Genomic DNA, 25,636 nt, shown 5'->3' on the forward strand with positions numbered 1-25,636 from the left:
TTTCCGTTGACTACCTCTTGAAGCTCATCAAGAGAATGCCAAGAGTGTGCAAAGCAGTCATCAAAGCAAAAGGTGGCTACTTTGAAGAACCTAGAATATGACATATTTTCAGTTGTTTCACACTTTTTTGTTAAGTATATAATTACACATGTGTTAATTCATAGTTTTGATGTCTTCAGTGTGAATGTACAATTTTCATAGTCATGAAAATACAGAAACATCTTTAAATGAGAAGGTGTGTCCAAACTTTTGGTCTGTACTGTACGTCACACCGCTACTATGACATCGCACTGGGCCGACTAATCAAAAAAATAGTTTGCTGTCTGATTAGAGGCAGTACGCAGGACTCCTGTCCAGCGGCCAAACATTAACGACTTGACCACTAGAACAGGTCCTGTTAATTGGTTCTCACCATCTTTAAACTTAATACGAAAAAAAAAAACATAAAATTAAAATAGGGCATATTTAGTTTTTCTCATGATTGTATTTCCCATCAGGCATGAGATTCATCAAGTGGTAACTCATACTTGAAAATTTGGATTAAAAAAAAAATCCTGTTGGTATATGAAAGGGTCAAAAGAAGATGAATTCTGAATAAAAAGAAGGTCAATAGACAAAACACATTGCCACCTCATTATATATATATTTATGTATATGTAATTTCCTCTACATCATGTATGTGTTCTTTATGATCATTAATGGCTCATAATAGGGATGTAAGTAACATGGAGTCTGCTGGGAATATTGGGAGAGATGCTGTGAATTAGGTGGAAGAGAAGAAATTGGAAGCATCTGCTTGTATCTCCGGAATATTCAGTCGATAGACCTTTGGCCCTCAGGCACTCTAGTGTTGTTAATAAACATGATATATCTCATTTGTGAATCAATGTGTTATTGCCAAGTGTGAATCTGCACCAAGACAAACAAAGCTCATAAGTGTGATGCTCCATGATGATGTAGTGTCAGTCACAAGAGATTCATTTGAAAAGGAAGAGTATATCTATAGTGTGTGTCCATGAAGTTTAGAGTAACATTCCACTAACATTAACGCCTACAGAATTTGTTGCGCTGCAATAAGCAAGGGAACAAGATGAAGACAAGGCAGGAGGATTGCACAGACTTCTGTGTAGACGTTGATTTTCCGCCTTATCTCATTAGCCTACAGTTCTGAAATTACTATGTAATACATTATCTCACAGGATACCCCAGTGCATGAGCTGCTTATGGAAAAGGGAGTACTAAAAAGTGGGGACAAAATCTAAACATGCTGTATTATGAGTAATTATTAGTGATGAGCAAGCATGCTTGTTGCTTGAGATTTACGAGCATGCTCGCTTGTTTTCCGAGTATCTTCAGCGTGCTCGGGTGTTTCCTGAGTTTCTTCAGGAAGCTCGGGTGCTAGCAGAGTATCTAAAGCGTGCTCGGGTGTTATGTTTCAGTCACTTTGTGCGCATGATTTGCGACTGTTTGACAGCTTTAATACATGTGAGGAATGCCTAAGAAACAAGCATTCCTCATATGTATTAAAACTGTCAAACAGTCGCAAATCATGTGCACGGAGTGACTAAAACATAACACCCGAGCACGCTTTAGATACTCTGCTAGCACTCGAGCTTGCTCGTTGAAAGGGTTAACAGAACATACTCGCTCATTACTAGTAATCATCACTTTTAGGCTTCACACCCAGACTCTTCTCTGTGTTTTCCCCCATACTTTACACCCGGTCTGCCTTGTCTGTTTGCTTTTCAGCTGTAACCTTTTTACTTTGTGCAGTCAATCTGACCTGCCTTCCATGAGGCCATCAAAGATTCTTTGACATTTATCTGGCATTTTAATAGACACTAAATGAAGCATATGTTTTTTCTATTCATTATAGAGCCATCTGTCAGTATTAGTATTGGTGACTTAATAGACAATTACACAACCTTCCAAAAATCCTAGGTTTAGCAATGCTCATGGTATCAGAGCTGCCCTTTCATGACTTCCTTTGTGCTGATACTTGGTAACGTCTGTACAATTCACATCTAAGGGAATCCAATAGATTATGATGATAATACTGATAATATTATGCTAATGGCAATATTCTTTTTTTTATCAGGGGCACAGAGTGTGTGGCATCATGCCATTTGGAGAGGTGGCATCTGTAATTAGCATTTAAAAAAATGCATTACTGAGTAACTGGATTAAACAGTGTTTCCAATTACAAATATATCTCATTAGCATTCTCATTTGCACCGGGCCGGCATTTCAGATCGAGTTAAAAATAAACACAACTGATTTATTGATTCTCCGATACACAATATAAAAGCCTCACTCTTATTGCTGTTTGCCAGTTCTAAATGTTGATATCATTGCCAGATTAGATGTGCCATAGCGGCTAATTACAAAAGTTACACTTGTGCTGCCCAGACTGACACAGTTAATGGGCAGATAGCAATAATGTCAGGAAATGTTTGTCCTTAAAAATCATTTGGATCATGGTTACAAGATTCCAGAACTTCAGAACGATGCTACCAAAATATCTGAAAAATAGTCAGCACGTATAAAACTAGAAGTTACTAAAGAGGTTACCCAGCCCTAAGATAGGCTATTGATATTAGATCTGTGTACTTCTGCAGATCAGCTGTATGAATGACCATGGTGCCACCCCAGCATCCACCGCCAAGGGCACATGTAACGGTAATTTGTCCACCTCATGTCTAGGGCAGATATTCATCTGAATGAACAATTCTATTGGATTATTAAAGTATATTGAAAATTTGTAAAAAAAAAAAAAAAATTAAATATCCCATGAAAGGGAACCTGTCACTAGATTCCTGCTGCCTGGTCTTTGGGCAGCAGGAATGAGAGCATGGCTACCAGATTGCAGCCAGGCATGTTTTATTCTGAAATAACATGGTGTTTCAGAAAAAACATAGTTTGAAAAGAAATCTGGGGACCCTAGGGAGAGACCTGACTAGTCCGATATGGTCCCTGGATGACGTCTCCCTGCCCTGCTCCAGCTGATTGACAGGTTTCTTCCTATGTACAGTACACACATGGGAGAGACCTGTTCCTGAGCGGGTGAAGAGAAACACTGGGGGCCACTCACATCTCTCCTAATAGCCACCAGTCTTTCAAACTGTTTTCTCTGAAATGCCGTGATATGATAGTGTTTTTTTATGATCGTGCTTTTAGGCTCTCATTCATGCTGCACATGGTTCGGGCAGGATAAATCTACTGAGAGGTTCCCTATACGTATGTATGCATGAGAATGCCTTGTTAATTGGATATTTCTGTATGTTACCGTCAAGGTTGAGTAAGGGTGTTTGTAAACGACACTATTTAGTGATATTATCACTAATATACTAGATACAACTGATGCGACTTCATGTCCAGCAAATAATTTAAAGGGAACCTGTCAGGTGACAGATGCTGCCAAAACGGTGGGCAGCATTTGTCAACCACTGGCTGTACGATCACAGCCATGTATGTTTGTCTCTGAAATGCAGAGGCGTCAAAAGAAAAACATGCTGCCGGGGACCAAGATGCGTGGGTGACTAATCGTACAGGCGGGTACCCAGCAACTTCTCCCTGCCTGCTGACAGTGGCTGACAAGCCTCTGACAACTATGTGCATGTATAGGAAGAAGCTTGTCAGTCACTGTCAGCAGGCGGATAGAAGCCGCCGGGGACCCGCCTGTACGACTAGTCACCCGCGCATCTCAGTCCCCGGCAGCTATTAAAAGCATGTTTTTCTCTGGACACTAGAGTGTTTCAGAGACGAGCATACCTGACTGAGATCATCCAGCCAGTGCCTGATGCATTCTGCCCACGGTTGGGCAGCAATTATCCCCGGTCAGGTTCCCTTTAATTTCTTATTCTCTGGCTTCAGCATTTTCTCAAGTTTTCTAAGCTATGTTATTTTTTTCATATACTACTTGTATGTCATGTATGTGTTGGAATAAATACACATGTCCACACATGACACGTATCACCAGACATGTACATTAAAGGATATCATCTGGATAAATCCATAACTTGTCGACCTTTATACATTTTGTATCTCATGTGTTCAGTTGTGTTGTTAGATGCTTTTGGAAAAAAATGTCTGCAAAAGACAATTGTATACATATTACTTCTCATAAACATCTCAATGTTAAAAATAGAAGGACATCCTTGTTCTTCTTTACACTGAAGATAGCGCTTAATAACTTCAGCTGTGTGTTTGGGGTCATTGTCCTGCTGGAGCCAGTCAGAATAATGACTCTGAATAATTACATGATGGATAAGTACCTGCCCATAATTCTCAGTATTGCGGACACCATTAATCCTGGCCAAATCCCCATCTCCATTTGCCCCAAACTGGCAAGGAGCCTCCACCATGCTACACTGTTGCCTGCAGACACTCATTATTGTACAGCTCTGCTCTCCTACAGCTAACAAACTGCTATCTGTTGTAGCCAAATATTTCAGACTGACTCATCAGTACAGAGCACCTGTTGAGCTTTGTCTGTACTCAATTCATATGTTTTTGTGCGAAGTTGTGATTTGGCCTCATTTCTATTTCCTTATTTTTTGGCCACAATTCTTCCATGAAGACCACTTATGTCCAGCTTCCTCCAAACAGTAGAGGGCAGACATACCATTGGTGCAACCTGTGCAGCCACACAGGGGCCCAAGAGGCAAGAGGGGCAACTTCTACCTCCAGAGGAGATGTAATTGTGTATTATGATGAGCTATTGGACTGCAAAGGACCAATATATTATTCTTGCACAGGGCCCTCTTCTGCCGGTGTCCGCCCGTGTGTTGCTTGGTTCCACTGGTTTCTGCCCGTTCTGAGCTGATGGCACCACTAAACATCTGATTTTGAAGGAAAGTAAACAAAGTTTCCTTGGCCGATCACTGTGTCTATGGTTCTCAACATTGCCCTTTTCTTTGTGAAATAAATGTTTAGAATTCCAGGCAGATACTTGTCCAATGTGCAATACCATCAGGGAGGCTTCTGATTGGCTGCAAATTTGTTCTGCAGCATTACAACGACCCCTGATATACAGCCAATGTCATTAAGAAGTATCTTCAGTGTAAAGAAGAACAAGAAGTCCTAAAAGTGATGATGACATGGCCCCCACAGAGCCCTGATCTCAACATCATTGAGTCTGAGATTACATTAAGATAGGAGGATTTGTGGGAGCCTACATCAACAGAAGATCTGTGGTTACTTCTCCAATATATTTGGAACATCCTGCAGAGTTTCTTCAAGAACTGTGTATACCTACAGGAATTGATGCTCTTTTGAAGACCAAATATTGACTTGTGTTAGATTTCTGTTAGGTGACAAAAATAAACTATTAACGCTTATATTTATCTATTTTTAAAAACATTCTTATATAAAACAGAAACAGGTATATAAATGAGTAATGCAGTGTATTTAGTAATATCTAATATCTACGTGGAGATAGATATTTATACATACGCATTTGTTTAATTCACTAAATGCATTGCAATTACTCCTCTTGTTTTGATCCTTAGTTAGTAGCTGTGCTATAAAGTTGCATTCACCATTCTGCAGGCTTTAGAGCTGAAATCTATTATTCTGCACAGAGCTTGATCAGGAACGGATCAGGATTTAGCTTTACATCAGGACTGTATTGTAATGTAACATTGTCAGAATGCAGTGCTGATATTTGTGCCTTATAGGAGCTTGGCTATAACGCTATATCAGGGATGTTTTGTACCTTTACTGGATATCCACCCAAGGGAGGGAAAACATGAGTAATTGAAAAGATTTGTATTCTTCAAATACTGGTAATTCTCAGATCAAACCTATATCTATCGGTCTTTTCATAGATGGAATTGGCTGTGGCTCCACTCTGCAGAAGAGTTGCTGACCTCGGAAGGTCATACAGGCTTTTGAGATCCTTCAGGTAAGTATCTGCTTTGAAGAGAACTTGCAGAAGAACATCTGTGTCCGCCTCCAGCTCCCCCCTCCCCTATTCATAGAATTTTATAAGCACCAACTGTCATCTCCTATTTCAGTAATGGGAAGGTCTGTATTCATTGAAGACAAATTATACCGGTGAATTGAGAATTTTGACAATGAAAGTTTAGTCTAGGAAGAGAAAGAAGTGAAGTAATATGCTTTATTAAAGTTTCTTATTTTCATGCTTAGTATTGATTTATTAAAAAATACAATTTAATTAAACTCAAATAATGTAAATATGATGATCTTGTTTGTCTGAATAAGAATCTTTGTAGATCTCTATTTTTGGGATCTTTTGGAGTCTCGGTGGTTGTTCTGCTACTTATTTATCTTGATGGCATATCTATATTTTTGCATGTTTTTTTCTGTTAGGTATATGCGCTACCTTTAATAACACTTTTCTAATATTTTTTGGTTACAAATCGGAAACCAGTTTGCTTGAAATTAGAAATTAAAAAGGAAATCATGTAGGGTGAAATACTGTTTGAAATGACATTGGACATAAATGCTGCTTGGCATATACAGATCATTGCAAGATTTTGGTGCCTCTTATTTTTTTTTATTTTGTTTCCATAATTTATTTTTTTCACACCTGTTTGACAATGACAGGTAGGTAGACGCTGCTACGCAGAAACCATTTATATCAAACCTTTTATCTGGTTCAGTTTTTGTTTGTGAGAGTATAACAATTAGAAGTTCATATGGAACACTTTTTTTGCTGTGGTATACTATATAAAAAGTTTAAGGGTATCTGTAACCAGATCAGATTTTTACTACCCAATCGAAGAGTGGCATGATGTAGGGGCAGAGACCCTGATTCCAGCGATGTGTCACTTACTGGGCGGCTTGCTGCAGATCTACCAGTTCTCTGAATGCTGAGCCCTGTATAACTCCGCCCACATGACTGATTGGCAGCTTTTGTGTACACTATGTATAGGCATAAAGGCGCCAATCAGTGGTGAAGGTGTGATTGGACTACCTGGCAGCAGGTTTACTAGTCTTCTAGTGATAATCTCCTGCTAATAAAACAGTGATTTTTCTCAAAACTATAGCAGGCAGCCGAGTAAGTGACACATCACTGGAATCAGGGTCTCTGTCCCTACATCATGCTGCTCTCTGATCAGGTAGCAAAAAAGTGGTGAAAGATTCCCTTTGAAGGGGTTGTCCAGTTAAAATAAGTTATTGTTTATCCACAGTATAGTTCATAACTTGTTGATTGGTGGATGTCCGAATTCTGAGACCTACATTGAGCGGCAGACTGCCACTCTATTCATTCTTTATGGGGTTACTGAAAAAGCCAAGTACAATGCTTGACAAACAGTATGTGGATGCGGTGGTGCCAGTGAAAGCCGCGTTTCCTCCAGGAAGAGGCAGTATGATGGGTTGATTTGAATCTTTTATTGAAAAGCTACAATACTACGCGTTGGTCGGACGTCCCGTCCGCTTCTTCAGGTACATAGCTATGCATCCACATACTGTTTATCTCGTTGAGGATCCCTGGAGATTCGTGCCTACTGCAGCACCTCCTCGTTTTATATCTCTTCAATGAGTTGTGCATGTCACAACCCTGAAAGGTGAGCAATTTCATTTATTATTTTCACGATTGGTTAACGGATTTCAGCGCTATTGCGCACCCAATTTTCTTTACTACTTCAAGTGCAATGCTTGGCAGCCCCATAAGGAATGAATGGAGCAGAGGTCAAACATGCGCACTGCCACTCCATTCTAATGGGGATATAAGTTCATGGGGGTCTATAATACATTTATCACATGTACCAGGTGGTTTTTACAGTACATTTGTCAAATTGACACATCGCGTCTATAGTAATTACATGTATTAGTCACAAAAGAAGTATGTACAGAATCAGCCACAACTAGGCATAGGACATACATAGCAGTATAGGCCATCTTCCCTGTAATAGGGGGCTTCAGCCTGTATACCGTCCAGGATTTCCTCAGTAAACCCTCTTCAATAAGAGGACCCCACTTCCATCTATTACATGGTCCAGGCAAGCTGTTATAGTGACTACCTCCATGGGAAACAAAATTTGGCAGCCAATGTGTTAACATGATATTCCCAATTCTGCACTGTAAAGCCTACAGTCTGCTCAGTATTTGGGACACTAGGCATGGAATAGTGCTTATTTTAAGCATTTTTGATTTTGCCTCTAATGAGACATTTTTTATTCATTTCGACTCATTATATTCAGTTAGATGCATGGAAATCGTAGACGTATTAGAAGAAAGGCTAAAAATGGAGGCAATGTACAATTATAGCACAATTAGTCTGTTTTGTTAGTCGCAATCTTCTTGCCAACGCTGCTTTGACAAGACATTATTTATTTCAAGGATCAGCTTTCATTTATGAAGAAATGACATAGTTAATTTGTCCAAAAATGGCATTTACCGTCAGCTGAGGAGCGACTTCACGCAAAGCTTCTCTGATGTGGTCTCGTCCATGAAATCAGTAGTTCATGAGGCACGTCAGCTCACTCTTGGGTGGATGGGATCACAAGCATTGCATTATAATAAAATAGTCACGGTTGTATGATCTATTCCCATATTTGCATATGGCGTGATGAAATTCCTTCTACAATAGTCCCGTGCCGCATGTGTTATGTTATACATATGGAACAGGCTTTGGTAAGCTCTTCAAATAGCCAAATACATAAATCATTTTCGCTGCTATATTCCACAAGTAGAGTAAATAATATATAACAGTGGGATATAATATACCACAGCTCGCTCATATGTGCAGTAACTAGAAGTATTCTGCAGTCTGGTATTATATATAAGACTATGTATTTATATCTGTATTTGTTTACTTGTGTTTTTTGTTTTTATTGTAATTTTCTTCTAGGCCTTTACTGTTTCAGACCAGTGAGCATATTGCCAATAGTGCTTCTGTAGGAGACCTCATTCCTTACAGCATCATCCTCCAGTTTCTCTTCACCAGGGCTCCCCAAGAATTAAAGTCCCCCTATCAGGTAAGATGAATGTTCCCTATGGCCCTGTGCACCACTGTCCTCACAAGACAAAAGTGCCTGGTAGTGAAGATTTCTTTTGCATGCTATACATCTCAAATGTATACACTGTGAAATCATAGGAGCTCTAGCAAATAAGATTGGTCTCCTGACATCCAAGACAGAATTTATCATATTCTGAAAATATTCTACACCCCTGAAACGCTGATTCCTGCTGTCATTTTATCTATATGCCATAATATCTAACAATTTTTGCACTTTAGCATAGGGAATCCATTTGTGCGTCTTCCGTAACCATTGTACTCCGGATCCACATGTACCAGAGGAAACTTTACGGCTGAGTAGCAAGCAAGGAAGGCCCACATTACACCCATTACCTCCGCTGAGGAATATTGCTTTGCTCACAAGCAGATGCAATGACAAATCTACAGATTTTGAACCATTATTTTCTTCTACAGATCTTATTTTATAAAGAGTGGAATACATGAAATATTCCATTTAACTTTGTTTGAATCATAGTGGTTCATGTTGGATAATTAATGTGGCGCATCTTTCAGACACTTGTCTAATAGACACCATTTATTGTTTGCCTTTCATTTTGCAAAAATTTGAGGCAAGATGTTGCCGCATAGTGCTACTTCTTGAATTCTCATTTTACAGTGGATCACATTCCTTTTACCGCTAAACAATGCCCCTTGTCAAGCAAGGCACAAAAAGTATGTAAAATATATAATTAAGGTGGTGCCTCTTGAGTTCTTAAAACAAAAAAAGGATCAGATTGGTACTTATGACAAATACTGCTTGTCCCAGAGGTCAAAGTACTTCTAACTGAGCTGTATTTGTGTGTTATGTTCTCCAGAGGGCTGAATGGTCGATTGCTCGCTATTCCCAGTGGCTGGATGATCACCCATCTGAAAAAGACAGGCTGGTTCTAATCAGGTAAAAAATACTATCGAGGAATTAGCACATTGAAACCAACTTGGTCTAACATGAACACTTGTATTAATCAACAGTTTGTACTTTTTTTATGGACATGGATATTAGAGCTAGATTACGTGGGTTAAGTTACAGAGTAGCCCCTTCCCCTTAAGAAGCCAATTTTCAAACTAGGGTTTAACATTAAACAGCAAATTTTTCACCATATTCCAACTGTATAAATTCCTAAAATTCAGCAACCAACGATGTTCAGAGTGAAAACAGAAGAGTGGCAGTGACGTTGGACCCCATATCACACCGAGTATTGAGTTTTAAATGGGATGCAATATGTTATTGGAGTAGGCTTCCCCTGTATCCAGATACAGCTACCACAATTGTACGACAATAGATGTTGCTGCCCGCCACTCCTACACCTATATTGTTACTGAGATCATCACCCATTCTGGGACCTTAAAGAGGACACATCAAGCCAAAGTCACTGACCGTGTCAATTATGACATTACCATATGCATTGGTTCCCCCTGATGACAGTTATCCTTAGGCCTGGTTCATATTGCATTTAGGCCACACGTCAGTGGCTCCATTGCGGCTCCCGCCTGAAAAACAGTTAATGGTTTGGGGCGAGAACCCCAAACGGACCAACTGACTTTACTGAGGCAGACTGAGTTATCTTGTGCCATCAGACTTGCGCTTCTGTAGTGTTCATCTTCTTAAGACGTTTTTGTGCCCATCTCAAGAAGGCAGACACTGCCAAAATGGAGTCCAGACAGAGCACAAAGTGACTCAGTCTGCCTTATTAAAATCAATGGACATGTCAGATGTGCCACCTGAATCCTGTTTTTTAGTGCTTCAGATGGAAGTCCTGGTGGAGCCACAGGCATGGCAAACACGCATTGTGAACATATCCTTTGTAAGTCTTTGCAACGTCCTGATCCATAATCTGTGGCCACTGGGTGGGAGCCCTGAGACCCCCCTCTCAGGACCCGAGGCTCTTCTTATGATTGGCCTCTTGTAATTTTACTGCCAGCCATAGTTCAAGTCTAGAGTCCTATGAAAATTTGTGTGGACAAAGTGTTTCCATAGCAACCAGTTACATTTCTATTCTTGGTTTTTTAGGTTCGGAAAATAAATTGGTCTGATTAATTACTGTGTGTTGTTGCTTTGGTTTTGTTGCTTCAGGTTCTGATTCTGTCTGATTCTTTAAGTTCTAGATGTCTCTTAATGTAGGTAATAAGATTTTTGCAAGTGAATTATTTTCTGTATTTTAGTGCTGTGAGATAGTTTCCTTTGTTCTGTTTGGTTTTATAAACTGCTTCATATGCACCATAAGCTTTGCTTTAGTGGTGGTTTGATGTCTCCTAAAAAGTGGTGTCTGTAGATCTGCCGCCTCCTCATCAGAAGGAGATTATTGTCTCTTATTTTTCTAGGTGTCTGACCCTTTTTGTGATTTCATTATAATCTAAAGCAATCCACTCCACAAACAAATGTGCTTATTGTGATAGACGTGATCTTCCATTTGTCTAGAGCAGAAATCTTTGATCCTTCTCTGCTACATGTTAAACGTCACCGAGCAGTGAAATAACAATAATGGATTAGTAATTTAATGGTAATTGTGTGGAATATGCTAATTTCTGTCAGTCGGATAGTACTGTACTACGGTCTCTTGTATCTGATAATACACTTGGTTTTATTTTTAAAGTATAGCACTCATCCTCCCAAAAAGTAGCAAAATGAGAAGAGCATGGCTCACCCACAGTCCATTCTGATTGGTACAGAAGTGAGCAGGAAAGCTTAGTGATGTACTCCACATAACCGCGCATAACTTACTGTCCTCCTAGAGGCTAATAAAGGAAGGCTAATGTACATGTTTGGAGGTGAGATTTTCTCTTTAACGGCACTTTGTTTAGTGATCTTTCAGGTCATTTTCTATATGCAGGAGAAATGTGTCCTAAAATCTACCATTACAGCATATAGTTGGTTTGGTAATGGAGAATGATGTACTTTTTTCAGAGCAGCTTTTACATGTAACGAGATCAGACTAAGTCCTTACTGTAAATGATCCTCTCATTTCTACTATATCTTTTTAAGGCTGCAAATTTAAGAATTATATTTTCTTAGATTTTTTTATTATTATTAAATTGTAGTGTTAAACTGGGATAAGTCCTGGTATATGCTACTTATTATGACAGCTGTGACATTGTGTTTATCTGCTTGTGTGATTTTAGTGGAGAATAGATTGAGGTTTATGATAATGGACCATTGAATGCATCATGAATAAAACAAGTTCTTAAGGTTACCACTCCTAGAGGTAGCAATGCAGCCTCACAACATTATGGATCCTTCACATTGCACTGTTGGAAGGGTGCACTTTTCATTTTAGGCTTCATTTCGTCGTCCATAACTAGAATTCTGGTAACATTGCAAAAGCTCTAGTTTGGCTTTTGTCCATAGAACAATTTTCCCAGAAGGATTGTGGTTTGTCAATGTGACTTTTGGGTCCTCCTTGGATTTTGCCCAGAGAGCATTGTTTTCTTCAGTGTATGACTTATAGTACCTGTTGAGCTCACCAGTCTAGATTAGTGATGAGAGAGTATGCCTCATTAACCCTTTCAGTGAGCACACTCGGGTGCTCGCCGAGTATTTTGGCGTGCTTGGCGTTTCATTCATAGTCGCTGCGCCTGAAAGTGTCACAGCTGTCTGACAGCTGTGACAACAATGAATGAAACCCCAAAATACTTGGCGAGCACCAGAGTGTGCTCGCCGAAAGGGTTAATGAGGCATACTCTCTCATCACTAGTCTAGATGTCTCCAGCCTAGTCTGAAGATCTTTTGATGCTGTATGTGGCTTCTTTGCCAATTTTCAAATCAAGTTCCGTTTGGTTCTCTCATCAATTTTCCTATTTCCACCTTGTCCTGGAATATTTTTGAATGTTCGATAAGTAGGAGACATAACATTTTTAACTGTGCCAAGGTCTTTGGAGATTGTCTTTACACTTTAGACTGCTTGTGCTTTGTGATAATAGCATTTTCTGTTCTTTAAACATCAAAGTCACCATTGATAGGCCAATTAAACCAGCATGGATTTATATAGTGTGACCAAATTAATAGTTGAAAAAAAGATTAAAAATGGTAAAAAATAAAAAAAAAACATTATACTTACCTGCTGATGGCCACCGGTCTTTTCTCCGATGCGTCCGGTCTCGCGGTGGTGTGAAAGGACCTTTCATGACGTCATTTAGTCATGTGACCTGTCACATAATTACATGATGTCATGGAAAGTCCCTTTAGACCATCGCAAGCCGTCGGGGAGCCAGGACGCATCACTAAGGAGACCGAGGGACATTGGAAGGTAAGTATGTTTATTTTTTATTTTAAATCCTTTTTTTTAACAGGTTCTATGGTACCCGAGTCTGGAGGAGAGTCTCCTCTTCTCCTGACCCGGGTACTATCCGCACATTGAATCGCTTAATATCCGCATGTGCACATGTAGTCATGCGGATATTAAGCGATTCAATGGCGGCAATTACGCTGCGTGTTCGCAAAATTGATGGACATCCTGCGTATTTTTCCGCAATGATAATCCGCAGCGGAAATTTCTGCAGCTTGTGCACAGCACATGCGGATTATCATTGGGGACCATGAGGCACGTATTACCAAGCGTTTAAGCGTTTTCGCTGTGGAAATTGTGAGGCAAAAACGCATAGTGGGCACGCAGCCTTAGACAGAAAAAAACAAAGACAGAAATACAATACACAAATATGCGTAATGCCAGTCCACAGATTAACAGCTTCATAAATGTAATGTCAGACGGGTTTCAGGATCTATATTACCGTATCAGAAGGAAAGCTCATTGGCGCAGCACATAAATGTTCTACAACTACAACACTCAGAAATGAAGAAAGCTAAGGAATGATGTAGAATATCCATTTCCTGTTACTAGAGTTAGGCCTAAGCCGTCACTTGTCAGGAGACTTTATTTATACTTTACTGTCAGTTCTCAAGGACAACAGTCAGAATAATGAACACAGCTATGTGTAAATGGATGGAGAAAGACATGATGTAACCAACTCTGTTCTCCTTATCCGGGACAGTTATCCAATACTTATGTACTATGATTTAACATAAGGTTCAACGTGAAGTGTAACCTTCCTGTCTGCCCTCACATTCAGCAGTATTGGAGGGGGCATTACTATGTACTGTCAGCTGCTGCCAGTGTAACAAAAAAAAGTCTGAAATGGCAGAACTGTCTTTAGTGAATCCTTTGCAAATCTGATACTCCAACATTGAAATTAAGAATGCATGGTTGCTTTGGTAAGTCTAGCAGCTCGCATCTATAATTGTTGTATTACAATATCTCCTCCACCTATTTGTTCTAAGTATATCATATATATTAAAAATTACTTTATTTTCTTCTTTTTACAGGGGTGCATTGGAAGCCTATGTACAGTCAGTGAAAGCCAGAGAAGGGAAAGAATTTGCACCTGTGTATCCAGTAATGATCCAGCTTCTTCAGAAGGCAATGTCATCTCTACAGTAACTTCAAGAATAACACTGTTTGTCCAATTATTCTGATCATGGCTTGTAGACTATCTGACAATATCCATCTATGAAAATGGGAATAATCACTTTTGAAATGTACTGCTTATTAAAATGTCCAGCCTTTGAGATAACCCTTTCTGTGTATAGCTCGTTGCCGAGGAGATAAGACCAGAGCTGCTGTCTAGCGTATAAGTAATGTGATGAAGCTGGCTGGGATTAGCAGGTAACAGCATGTTCTAGGAGTGTGGGCTAGCTTCAAAACAGTGCTTACAAGCGCAAAAGAAAAGAGCTTGTAGGCACTGTGCATATCCTACTTTCTAGAAGTAGTGGTCTGTTGCCCAGGCAACAAGCTGTAAACAAAAGAAAAGTGTGTCAAGAATGGCTAAAAGTTAAATAAGCAGTAAATTGCCAAGGTGGCTTGTATTTACAAGCACTATCCAACAATACCCATTTATGAAGATGGCAATAACCATTTAAGGGTAAGTTTACACTGAGTTTCTTGAGGAGTTGAAAAAACATGAGTTTTTCAAGCAAAAACAGCTTCAGAAAACTCTTGTTTTGGAGAGTTTTTTTCTTTTCCTGAAGCGGTTTTGAAGAGTTTTTTTGGAAGTGTTTATGTTCAAACAACTGATATGCACTTTCTTTTTTCCCCTAATCAGTTTTTCTAAACCTCTTCAGGAGGGGAAAAAAAATTCCAAAACGCCTTCTATAAACAGCAACCTAGATGTGCCATAGACTGGCTGTGATGAAAGTGTTTTTTTTTTTTACAAGAGTTTCTGCGCCAAAAGCGCCTGAAAAAAAAAAAAAAAGCCTGTGTGAACACAGACTAAGGTTGCTAGAGTTCAATTTGAAATAAGGTCTGGGAAAGTTATAGAAACTAAACACTAGTTATAAAAGCTGTATTATGCCTCCCTATTCCGATGCTTTCTTAGGTGGCGTTCACACATACTGTAATAATTTGCACCAAAGCACTATCCAGGGATTGTATGGATGCTGCGCTCATCTTTTGTAGTATGTCTGCGCAGTGATCTTACCGCCTGGTCTGCTTGGCTGGTTGTAAACCAGACACCTCATATGATGACTCAACAGCTCTAATTACTATAATAATCATTCTGATTTTTATGTAAAAGAATAGGATATCAGTCTCAAAATAGTGGACAACACCTTCAAATATTACATTTATCATCTTACAGATCAAGCCATCATTTTTCAGTTGTCTAGATATTGTTACATGCGGGTTTTGGCGCCCCCTGGTGTTCTGTTTTTTCCTCTTAGCAGCTTTGGAATTACTGCTGCTACTGATGAATAAGAAACTGTAGTTCAATGAGAATAATTTCATAAAACAATTCTTTCCTTTGTATTTTGGGTTGTGTGTCATTTGGTGCGACCACTTCAAGGACTGTAAACACGACCATTTCAACAACATTTATTTGAAATATACAAGAATATAGTGTGCAAAAATTACTGGGGCAATATGATGCTGACAAACTGTATATTACAGCTGTGATTCAGGAGCCACGATTTCCACACATCACAGTCATATAGCTGCAATATAAAACAATATATGCATCTGAATATTCCAAGAAAAAGTAAAGTGCAAGTGTTGCACCAGAGTTAAGTGCAAAGTCACCCCTCCCCCCATCATAAATGACATTTTTTTCATAGCAAAATAAAATCTATCTGTAGATTCTGTCGCAATCTAAATCACTAAATCTTATGCTTCAACACCTTGGCATTTGGAGGGGTATGTAGGAAATTGCTGGCCCCTCGGTCTATAAGGAAGCTAATGATCCAACTGCCAACAATATAAATGTAGCTCAGTGGCAATGAATAGTCAGTTAGTGCTCATGCACCTTGCATTAAAATATCACGTCAGAAACATACACATTCTAACGTAAAGATAATTACATTTGTGCAATACATATTAATAAGCAGTAGGGTCGATAAACAGCAGTTATATGTTCTATAAATTCCCATTATTTTTTTTTTATTAACCTGGTTGTTTTAACAACAGTATGCTGATACACTCCTCATGTAGCACCACAGGATATCGATTTTTCAAGCCTATATTACCTGATATATAATTTTTCAAAAATAAGGCGATTTGGTTTAAAATATTGATATTTTTTGCATATGTAATGCTATATTTAAAACAAGAAAACTTTTAGTCATGTCCGATAATTTCGGTGACATTGCTGCTAGCACGGTCCGATCGCACATTCACAACATTGTGATGTCCGACTTTCTTCTTCCATCCAGTCGCACAGCATGTTCCGACACCATATCCCACTACATTCATATTTAATGTTGCTGTGAGCCCTGAAAATCAGAATTTCAGAATTAATCACCCATAATTAGTATCTCTTGTCAGACGGCGCTATAATAAGAACACAAAAAAACGTTTCTTCCTCAGATGTTTTCAAACTAGATTTTGGAAGTTTGTGTGATAATATTAAAAAGTCTTTTATCAGGCTGTTAGTGTGGACATCATACCTCTATTTCCACAAACTAACCATACTCATTTATTTTTAGATACCAGCCTTAAAATGCTGAATAAATGCTAAGTATCTGAGTGCTTATAGGGAAAATGGTATCTGATCTGCGGTCAAGATGTTCTAGAGCAGGAGGAGCTGATCAGATGGATGGAGCACGTACCCATTACAGTCTATGGGGCTCTTCACATGCCTGTCTCTTGTGGACCATGTGTCCATTCAACAAACAGATGTATTAGTTTATCAGCCTCATGGATGAAAAATACCAATACAAGTCTATGGGTCTGAGAAAATGACGAACAGCATCAGTGTGTATTGCAAAGGATAGGATAAGCTTTGTATTTATTTATCAAAAAAAAAGAAAAATCACTGATGAAACTCTGATCTTAAACTATAACATTGACGAAACACTTATGGCACTCAGAACCAAAAAACGGATGTGTAAAGTAAATAAGGCCTAAAACGGGTTTCATTAATTGAATTCCCTGGTGTTTGTATGCATCCAAGTGTAGTGGGTGGTCCTACTCAGTGGTTGACCGTTTTGCCCATGTGACTGTGCATGCAGAAATGAGAGGATTTGATATGAATGCTCAACACATCCATAGTCCATACAGTGTCTCTTGGCTTAATGTGTATGGGTGCCAATGCTCCAGCAGTCCGGCCACTTTACAACCAGAGAAAAAGAGAGGAATGTCTAGATTTCGTTCCTTGGCTGTGCCGCTCTTTGTCTATATGCGTGCATGCCGAGAATACTGTCAATCACGGAGTTAGAGTCACCACCTGGACTCGTGTTTTATCCCTGTAGTTTTATGCGTGTAAGTTATACTGAATTTTTTCCTACAAACCTATACAGTCTGCTTAGCTTCTCCTTCTCTACACTATACCGTTATGCTATCCACATGACCGCTTCCCTCATATCTTAAATAGCTGTGAGCCAAATAATTGTTTGACTAGCAGCTAACGCTTCCATGTCTCAGCCAAGCATTCATGTTTCAATTGGGATCGATTATAAAGCTGCTGCATACAGTAGAGCAGCATGTGAATGCAGCTTTAATACATAATAAATGTGGTGCAAGTCTGGCAAGGTTAGCATAGTAATTAGTGATGAGCGAGCGTGTTCTGTTAACCCTTTCGGCGAGCATGCTCGGGTGCTCGCAGAGTATTTGCGGCGTGCTCGAGTGTTATGTTTGAGTCAGTGTGTACATGATTTGCGACTGTTTGACAGCTTTAATACATGTGAGGAATGCCTAACAAACAAGCATTCCTCAAGTATTAAAGCTGTCAAACAGTCTCAAATAATGTACACACAGTGACTCAAACATAACACTCGAGCATGCTCGCTCATCACTAATAGTAATGTGTTTATTCTGTATATAATTTGGAGGCATATGACATATATAGGCTGAGATCTGCAGCGTACTCCGATGCTTGCAGGCAGTGACCAGATCAGTTTATATTCACATTGCTGCCTGCACAGCTATCTCTTAGCAGACAAAACAATTCTCTTACAATACATAAAAAAGAATGGACATTCAGAAATCAGATCCATAAACTGAGGGAAGAGAATATAAAGTGAGACTACATACTGAATTTGTTCTTTTCCTCTTCCAACAGTCGGGGTTTAAACGTTTTTGTTCTTCAGCCAGAGCTTTAGCTTCTATTGTGTATATTCTTCTTTCCTCATTCTTCATCTTTTTCCATCTGTCGCCAAGGATCACACTTATGGCTCTGGAAGAGAAAGCATGTCAGAGCACTTCAGATGCAACTCGGGCTGTGTACAAAGCATGCTTGCACAATGCTTCTGATGGAGATTTTTCTATGAAAAATGGATATTGTAAATCCTGTGTCATTCTATGGGGCAAATCTTCTACTACAGTTCACTCACACTGCTATATTTGAAGCCTCTGGCTTGTCTGTTGGAATGACGTGCACATTGTGACATGTAGCAGGCTTTCAGAGAATTAGTGATTAAATAAACTCAATCATGTAACCTCTTCAGCTAGTGCCGGTACATTTATCTGACATGAACTATTTGACCTGATGCAATTGGCCATTTCTATAATCAACATAATTCCCGCCAGGATGTTGGGTAATAATGATCTTGCTTTAAGGTCACATCAATGGACCGCCCTTTCATTTGTAATGAACCCATCGTATACTGGACAGTCAGGAATAAACCCACATATATAAGGACTGTATAACAGTTATGAATAAGTGTGCTGCAACCCACAATTTCAGAAGAAAGATGTTTATCAGAACACAAGAATTTGTAAGATGCTCCATTGGATGCCATATTGTGAAGATATTGTACTGAAATCCAGTACCGTACAGACATGGCACGCATGAAGCGTACCCGCAGATATACACACTGTACAGTGCTGCGTACCGTACAACACCCTGCAAGTTACAGAGCCATGTTTGTTCTACCTGCTATGATAACTGCAAACGCCATGCAACTTTCATTTATTGATAGAGAAGTATAAGAAATGAAAGCCGAGCTATCGGTTGCTATGACCAAACTAATTTCTCAGTTGGGCTGGATTCACACGTGTGGAATATGGGATGATGCTGTTAGCTCAGGTAATTAGACCTGGAGTCGGCCTGGGATTTTCTAGCACGCTAACATGCTCCCATATTATCCATCACTTGGGGAGTGCAGGCACTCCACCGACATTTTCTGAAAGCCCAGGGGGCCCGCCACAGCCTCGCACCACCGAACACCCCCCTCCTCCCAGCCCGAGGTCCGCAGCATCGCCCCACTCCTGCCACCACTGCCAGTTTCTTGCAGCAGTGACCCTGCCTCCTGTGACACCGCTCCACTGCAGCCGTAAAATTGGACTATAATACTGTGTGCACACGTTGTAGATTTGGTGTGTTTTTATCGCGTTTTTTTTTTTTCTGCGCGGATTTGTGACAAAACCTGAAGCAAGATCTAAGGGTATGTGCACACGTTGAGTGTTTGCAGAAATTTCTGCATCTCTTGCCAGGAAAACGCAGCATCAAAAACTTTGTTTTTGCCGCAATTTTGCCTCGGTTTTTTTGCATTCAATGGATGAAAACGCAGACAAAAATGCCCAGAGAATTGACATGCTGCAGATTATTTTCTGCACCAAATCTGCAAGTCAAAAATACTCAACGTGTGCATGACCCTTCAGGTTTCTCATTCACTATGCTGGCATCAGGTTTTGTCGCATTTTTTTTCTGCGTGGATTTGTGACAAAAACGCACCAAATCTGCAACATGTGCACACAGCTTAAGACACATCACCATTTTAATAAAAAAATTAAAAATTTTTGGTTCCAGTGTAATCCTATAGTTCACAAAATACGGTAATTACCTAGATAAATTTGTCACTTTTGTTCTATTTTAAAAAGGTGGCATTTTTTAAAAAAAAAATTGTGGCGAGGAAAAAAATGTCTGTTCTGCACTTTTCCATTGTAATAAGGTCAAATGATATGGAGGATATTGCCCTGCATATGTACAGTCACAGAAGCGGGGCATGTCTAGTCTTCAAGGGAACCGAACAGTGCACACATGGTGCCTCATCCCAGGGCAACATGTATCAGGCACTGGCTGTATGATTTCATCAAAGTATGTTTCACTCTGAAACGCTGCAATTATCCGTTTCAAAATCTCAAGTTATTTAACAATCTGTCTTCACTGAATACAGATTTTACCTCTGAATTGCAAATTTTGAAAATGAACGATCAGTCCAGAAAGAGAAACAAGTGGATTTCTCCGATAAGATATATTACCAAGTTTATTTCCATGTGTACGAATAGATTTATGAAATAAAAATTAAAACAAGTTACTTTTTAAGATACTGCTAGCATTGTGCATCATGGGATTCATTATGTATATTAATCCCTTCTCCATGTGCACATCACACTCTGATAACACAAGCCAAATTGTCTTCATTAGGGCTTCGTCACACCTTCAGGATTTGGTCAGTATTTTACATCAGTATTTGAATGGTGTGATTCAAATTGCCAGCATGTCCCGCAAAAAAACAAGCCGTCATACAGCTACAGTGGATATAAAGAGGCTACAAACCCCTGTTAAAATACCATGTCATATTTTGTCATGCAAAAATATAATACCAAGAATCATTTCAGAAATGTTTCCATTTTTAATATCACCCATAATCTGTACAAATCCATTGTGGAACAAACTGAAATCATTTTGAGGGGGAAAATCATAACACAACTAAAATAATGCAGCTGCACAAGTGTGAATACCCTACTATAGTTGGGGATTTGGTTGTGTTCAGAATTAGCCAATCACATTTAAACTTGTATTAAATAATATTCAGTACATTTATAGTGATCTTATAAACTCCCAATAAAGTTTAGCTAGGATTTTCTTAGTTGCATTTTACAGCAAAAGCGATGGTCTCTAAACAGCTTACAACACAATTGTTGAAAGTTATCAGTCAGGAGAAGGGTAGAACATTTTTTCCAAGGCATTGTATATACCTTGTAACACTGATGACAGTCATCGAGAAGTGGCTTAAATTTGTCACAAAGACATTACCTAAAATTGGATGTCCCTCAAAAATTATTCATTATAACCTTCGGGCCTTTGCTAAAACGCTGAAGATGACGAACAGTTTCACCTTTCAGCACGACAATGACCCTAAGCATACCTCCAAATCAACAAAACAATGGCTTCGCCAGAAGAAGATCAAAGTTTTGGAATGGCTCAGCCAGAGCCCGGACCTGAATCTAATTGAGAATCTGTGGGTGGCCTGAAGAGTAGTGTTGAGCAAATTTGTTTGGCATTTCGAGTTCGTGTTCGGGGTTCCAGCTTGTTCGCGCCAAAAAAAATGGCTCCGCCCACGAACATCCCTGATTTGACACTACTGAAGAGGGTTGTACACAGGAAATGTCCTCGCAGTCTGACTGATTTGCAAGGAAGAGTGGGCAAAGATTGCCTATTGAAGATGTGCCATGCTGACAGACTACTACCCAAAAATACTGAGCAATCTCATAAATTCAAAGGGTATTTCAACACAGTATTAGTTTAAGGGTGTGCACATTTATGCAACCACATTATTTTAGTTCTTTATTTTTCTTTTTCCACTAGCAAAAAAAATGCAGTTTTTCAATTAAATTATAGTTGACATAAAATATGGAAAAAGTTTTGAAATGACTCTTACTGGTATGATTTTTTTTACATGACAAACCTGGCATGTTAACGGGGAATGTAGATTTTTTATATCCACTGTATGTCAATAGAAAAGTGCAAAAATTAAAATTTACTCTGTCAAGAAGGGGTTAGTAAGTGGATTGATACATACTCTTTATTAAATTGTCTGCTCAAAATGATAACTCGGGACATATTTACAAATCTTCTATTCAATAACACTGACTGTACATTAACTAATTGGATTTATATTGCTTCTTACTTTATCTTGGGACTTTCAGAATGGAAAAGACGAAAAAAAATTGGTATTTGTTGTGCAGTTGGCTTCTGAAAGATGCACTATTTTGCTGGCAGGCTTCATGTAAAAATGGTCTTTAGCACTTCTCTCTGAACGGCATTGCACAAAAGAAAAGGGGATCTCCCTTTGCATTTCAAGAATGTACAAATCTAATAGCACGGAAAAAATGTACAATTTGGGAACAGACTTTTTTTGTTGATTTACTTTTTACTGAATAAGTAATTTGTGCTTAATGTTGAGTTTGTGCTTAATTTTCCATCTTTCCATCACACCAGGGACTTTTTTATTCTCTTCTTTTTAAGGTATCGTTATGCAAGTGTAATGAAACCAGTAACATACTCAGCGGTCGCCGTCCTCTCCTGGTTGTCAGCAGCACTCTGGTCCATTCCTGCACCATGTGACCGCATCTGTAAGCTGATGGATCACTGTGTGGTAGGGCGGGAAGGCCAAGTTCACACGTCCAGTATTTGGTAAGTTTTTTACCTCAGTGTCTGTAAGCCAAAATCAGGAGTGGGACAGTCAGAGGAAAAATATAATAGAAACACGTCACCACTTCTGTATTTATCACCCACTCCTGGTTTTGGCTTACAAATACTAATGTAAAATAGTAAAATGTAAAATAGTAAAATAAAATACTGATCAAATACTGAACGTGTGAACGTGGCCTTGAAGGGAACCTGCCACCAGTTTTTTCGCTTCTAAACTATTCCCATCACCTTTAAGATCATAAGAATAAGGTTCCTGCAACCCCTTTATATTCTCAGACGTGCCCCTGCATGTACCTCAGAAAAAGTGTTTTATACTTGTCCCGCGCTGTATGTAAATTGCACGGTCCGGTCAGATGGGTGTCTCCACATTTTGATCAGCGCCGCCCCGGTCCTTTCAAACGTCGCTTCTTCTAACAGCATGTAAGTGGATGACGTCTCTCCGTCATCCACCTAGTACCTGAAGTCTCGGGCCTGCGCAGTGGAATCACTGGCTGTTCAGTAGGTCACACTGAGGCGCCCGTCCAGATCTCCGATTCCACTGTGCAGGCAAGAGACATCGGCCATTACTTGGATGACGCAGAGATGTCATCCACTTACATGCTATTAGAAGAGGCAGTGTGGGAAGGGACCATGGCGGCGTTGATCACAATCTGGAAACACCCACCGTACCGGACCGTGCAATTTACATACAGAGCGGGACAAGTATAAAACACTTTTTCTGAGTATATAAAGATGTTGAGGAACCCCATTCTTATGATATTAAAAGGTGATGGGCAGGGTTAATAAGCTTAGTGACAGGTTCCCATTAACCACATAAGAGTGCCAGCAGAATGACTCCAATAAATAAAACCTATAGTGCTGGCACTCGCTTATTAAATTGGGGTCAAATCCTCTGCTGCCCATCACAAAGCCACCACTAGAGGGAGCTAACTAAAGGATCTGAGTATAGCTACTACTAACAACAATGACAGCATTGTATATTGTGGACTAAAGTTTTGAGTCTGACACAAATTTTGGTTTCCACAATATTTGCTGCTTCAGAATTTTTAGTCAGAGGTTTAAGCATGTCATAAGTTTTTCAACTTTGACAAACACTTAAATGAATGCAAAAACTCATTATTTCCGGTGTTTTCCTTCATTTTCATGACTGCTTACAGCTGGAAATCAGCTTCTGGGCCAAATCCTGGCTGATGAGAACCCATTCTTGCCTAATCAGTGTCGGGGTTTATCACAATTTCTGTGTTTTTGATTCTCCACTGCTTTTTGAGGATTGACCACAGGTTCTGGCATTGAGATCCGGGGAGTTTTCTGGCAATGGACCCAAATTGTCAATGTTTTATTCACCAAGCCACTTGGTTATCACTTTTGCCTTGTGCCATGGTCTCCATCATGCCGGAAAAAGCATTGATCATCAAATTGCTGGGAGAAGTTGCTTTTGGAAGATGTTTAGTTCCCAATCTTTATTCATTGCAGTGTTATTAGGCAGAATTGGGAGTGAGCCCAGTCCCTTGGATGAAAAGCCCCCCACATGCATGGTCTTAGGATGTTTTAATGTTGGCATGACACAGGGATCATAGCAGCGCTCACCTTTCTTTTTTCTCTGGCCAATCACTCTTCAAGATGTCCTAAACAGTCTGAAGAATGATTGTCCAGACAATAAAATGTGAGCGTTACCACGAGTCCGGCATCATGCCAACAGTGACGCATCCCGAGACCATTCATGTGTGGGGGCTTTTCAGTGACAGTAATCTGGATGAGAATGGGCACAAGCTTAAATAAAATCTACACTGAAAATTGACATGTGGTGTGGAATTTCAATGATTTCACCCTTTCCAATGCAACAATTTGATCCAGAATTCTCTGGAAATCACCATCTGTAAACAAAAGGGCTCATCTGAATGTGGCCTTATTGTATGTATATTGTTCTGGAGTGGAAAATCAGCTAAAATATCTGTACAAACAGAGAACAGCAATGCACAAGTGGTAAAAATACAAGCAATGTTAGTGCATGTGTTGTGTTTGTCTCAGTTTTCCTAATTGAATTCCAGGACAGGCCGCCCTATAGACAACTTCCTCGACCTTCAAATAAATAAATCAATAAAAATCAGCTTGTATCACCGCTGTAAACTCATTAATATGGCTTCCTTACTATGATATAGGTACAGCTCGCTGTTGCATGGCCAATATGCACAAACATTGCTTTATACCTGTCTGATAATAACCTTCTGCATTAAACACATGCAACTTTATTCTATAGGTACAAAGATCACTTATCAATTACCGGTTGTCTTTTCCTGGGTACATCTGTGTGTATTCAACTCTATATTTTTTGGCAAAAAGCATGAAGGCGTTCATTGGTCTTTTGCACTTATTGGGAGATGTGGCCATCACAGAGTTTGCAGTCCCTGAGCTGTGACTTCTGCCAGTTTTATTGTACAATGAAGTGTAAGAAGTCTGTGGAGACGCACAGTCCTTGCTGTAATCAGATCTCTCAGAATCTGGGCTGCTTGCGCCACCATTGGATAAAGAAGCCCGGCGCTGACGTGCCATACTGCTCAACACATACACAGCAGAGGAATCCATTGGGGTGAAATCATAACTGCAATTGAAACAAAGGCAAAATAATATGTAGTATATAGCACAATATACAATCAGTCCCATCTATACAACTGTGACTAGTGGAATGGAGCCGATGCCCTTTATTGAAGGGAATCTGTCACCAGGTTTTAGCTAAGAAATATGAGAGTAGCATGATGTAACGGCTGATACCTTGAATCCAGTGATGTGTCACTT

At 39.5% G+C, this 25,636-nt stretch overlaps 2 protein-coding genes across 8 annotated transcripts in view; one reads left to right on the top strand and one right to left on the bottom strand.

Annotated features, from left to right (window-relative positions):
- The window catches only part of COG5 (component of oligomeric golgi complex 5), a 414,164-nt gene extending 398,384 nt beyond the window's left edge, over positions 1 to 15,780 (top strand). For 6 of the 7 annotated variants that reach the window (XM_073652205.1, XM_073652207.1, XM_073652206.1 and 3 more), the window contains 4 exons: positions 5,829 to 5,905; positions 8,822 to 8,948; positions 9,805 to 9,884; positions 14,304 to 15,780. In XM_073652205.1, coding sequence (XP_073508306.1) covers positions 5,829 to 5,905; positions 8,822 to 8,948; positions 9,805 to 9,884; positions 14,304 to 14,418 — 399 coding nt within the window. In that variant the 3' untranslated portion in view covers positions 14,419 to 15,780. Of the gene's footprint in view, positions 1 to 5,828; positions 5,906 to 8,821; positions 8,949 to 9,804; positions 9,889 to 14,303 lie in introns of those variants that run through there. The other variant, XM_073652209.1, reaches the window with a different exon arrangement.
- A 50-nt stretch (positions 15,781 to 15,830) lies between these two features.
- Positions 15,831 to 25,636, bottom strand: part of HBP1 (HMG-box transcription factor 1) — a 30,354-nt gene continuing 20,548 nt past the window's right edge. Inside the window, exons 9-11 of the mRNA XM_073652212.1 lie at positions 25,125 to 25,442; positions 18,499 to 18,640; positions 15,831 to 16,739 (exon numbers count right to left, since the gene is read on the bottom strand). Coding sequence (XP_073508313.1) covers positions 16,722 to 16,739; positions 18,499 to 18,640; positions 25,125 to 25,442 — 478 coding nt within the window. The 3' untranslated portion in view covers positions 15,831 to 16,721. The remainder of the gene's footprint in view (positions 16,740 to 18,498; positions 18,641 to 25,124; positions 25,443 to 25,636) is intronic.

This window comes from Phyllobates terribilis, unplaced genomic scaffold (assembly GCF_046119375.1).
Source record: "Phyllobates terribilis strain yellow unplaced genomic scaffold, ASM4611937v1 Scaffold_11__3_contigs__length_659146591, whole genome shotgun sequence".
Classification (NCBI taxonomy): Eukaryota; Metazoa; Chordata; class Amphibia; order Anura; family Dendrobatidae; genus Phyllobates; species Phyllobates terribilis.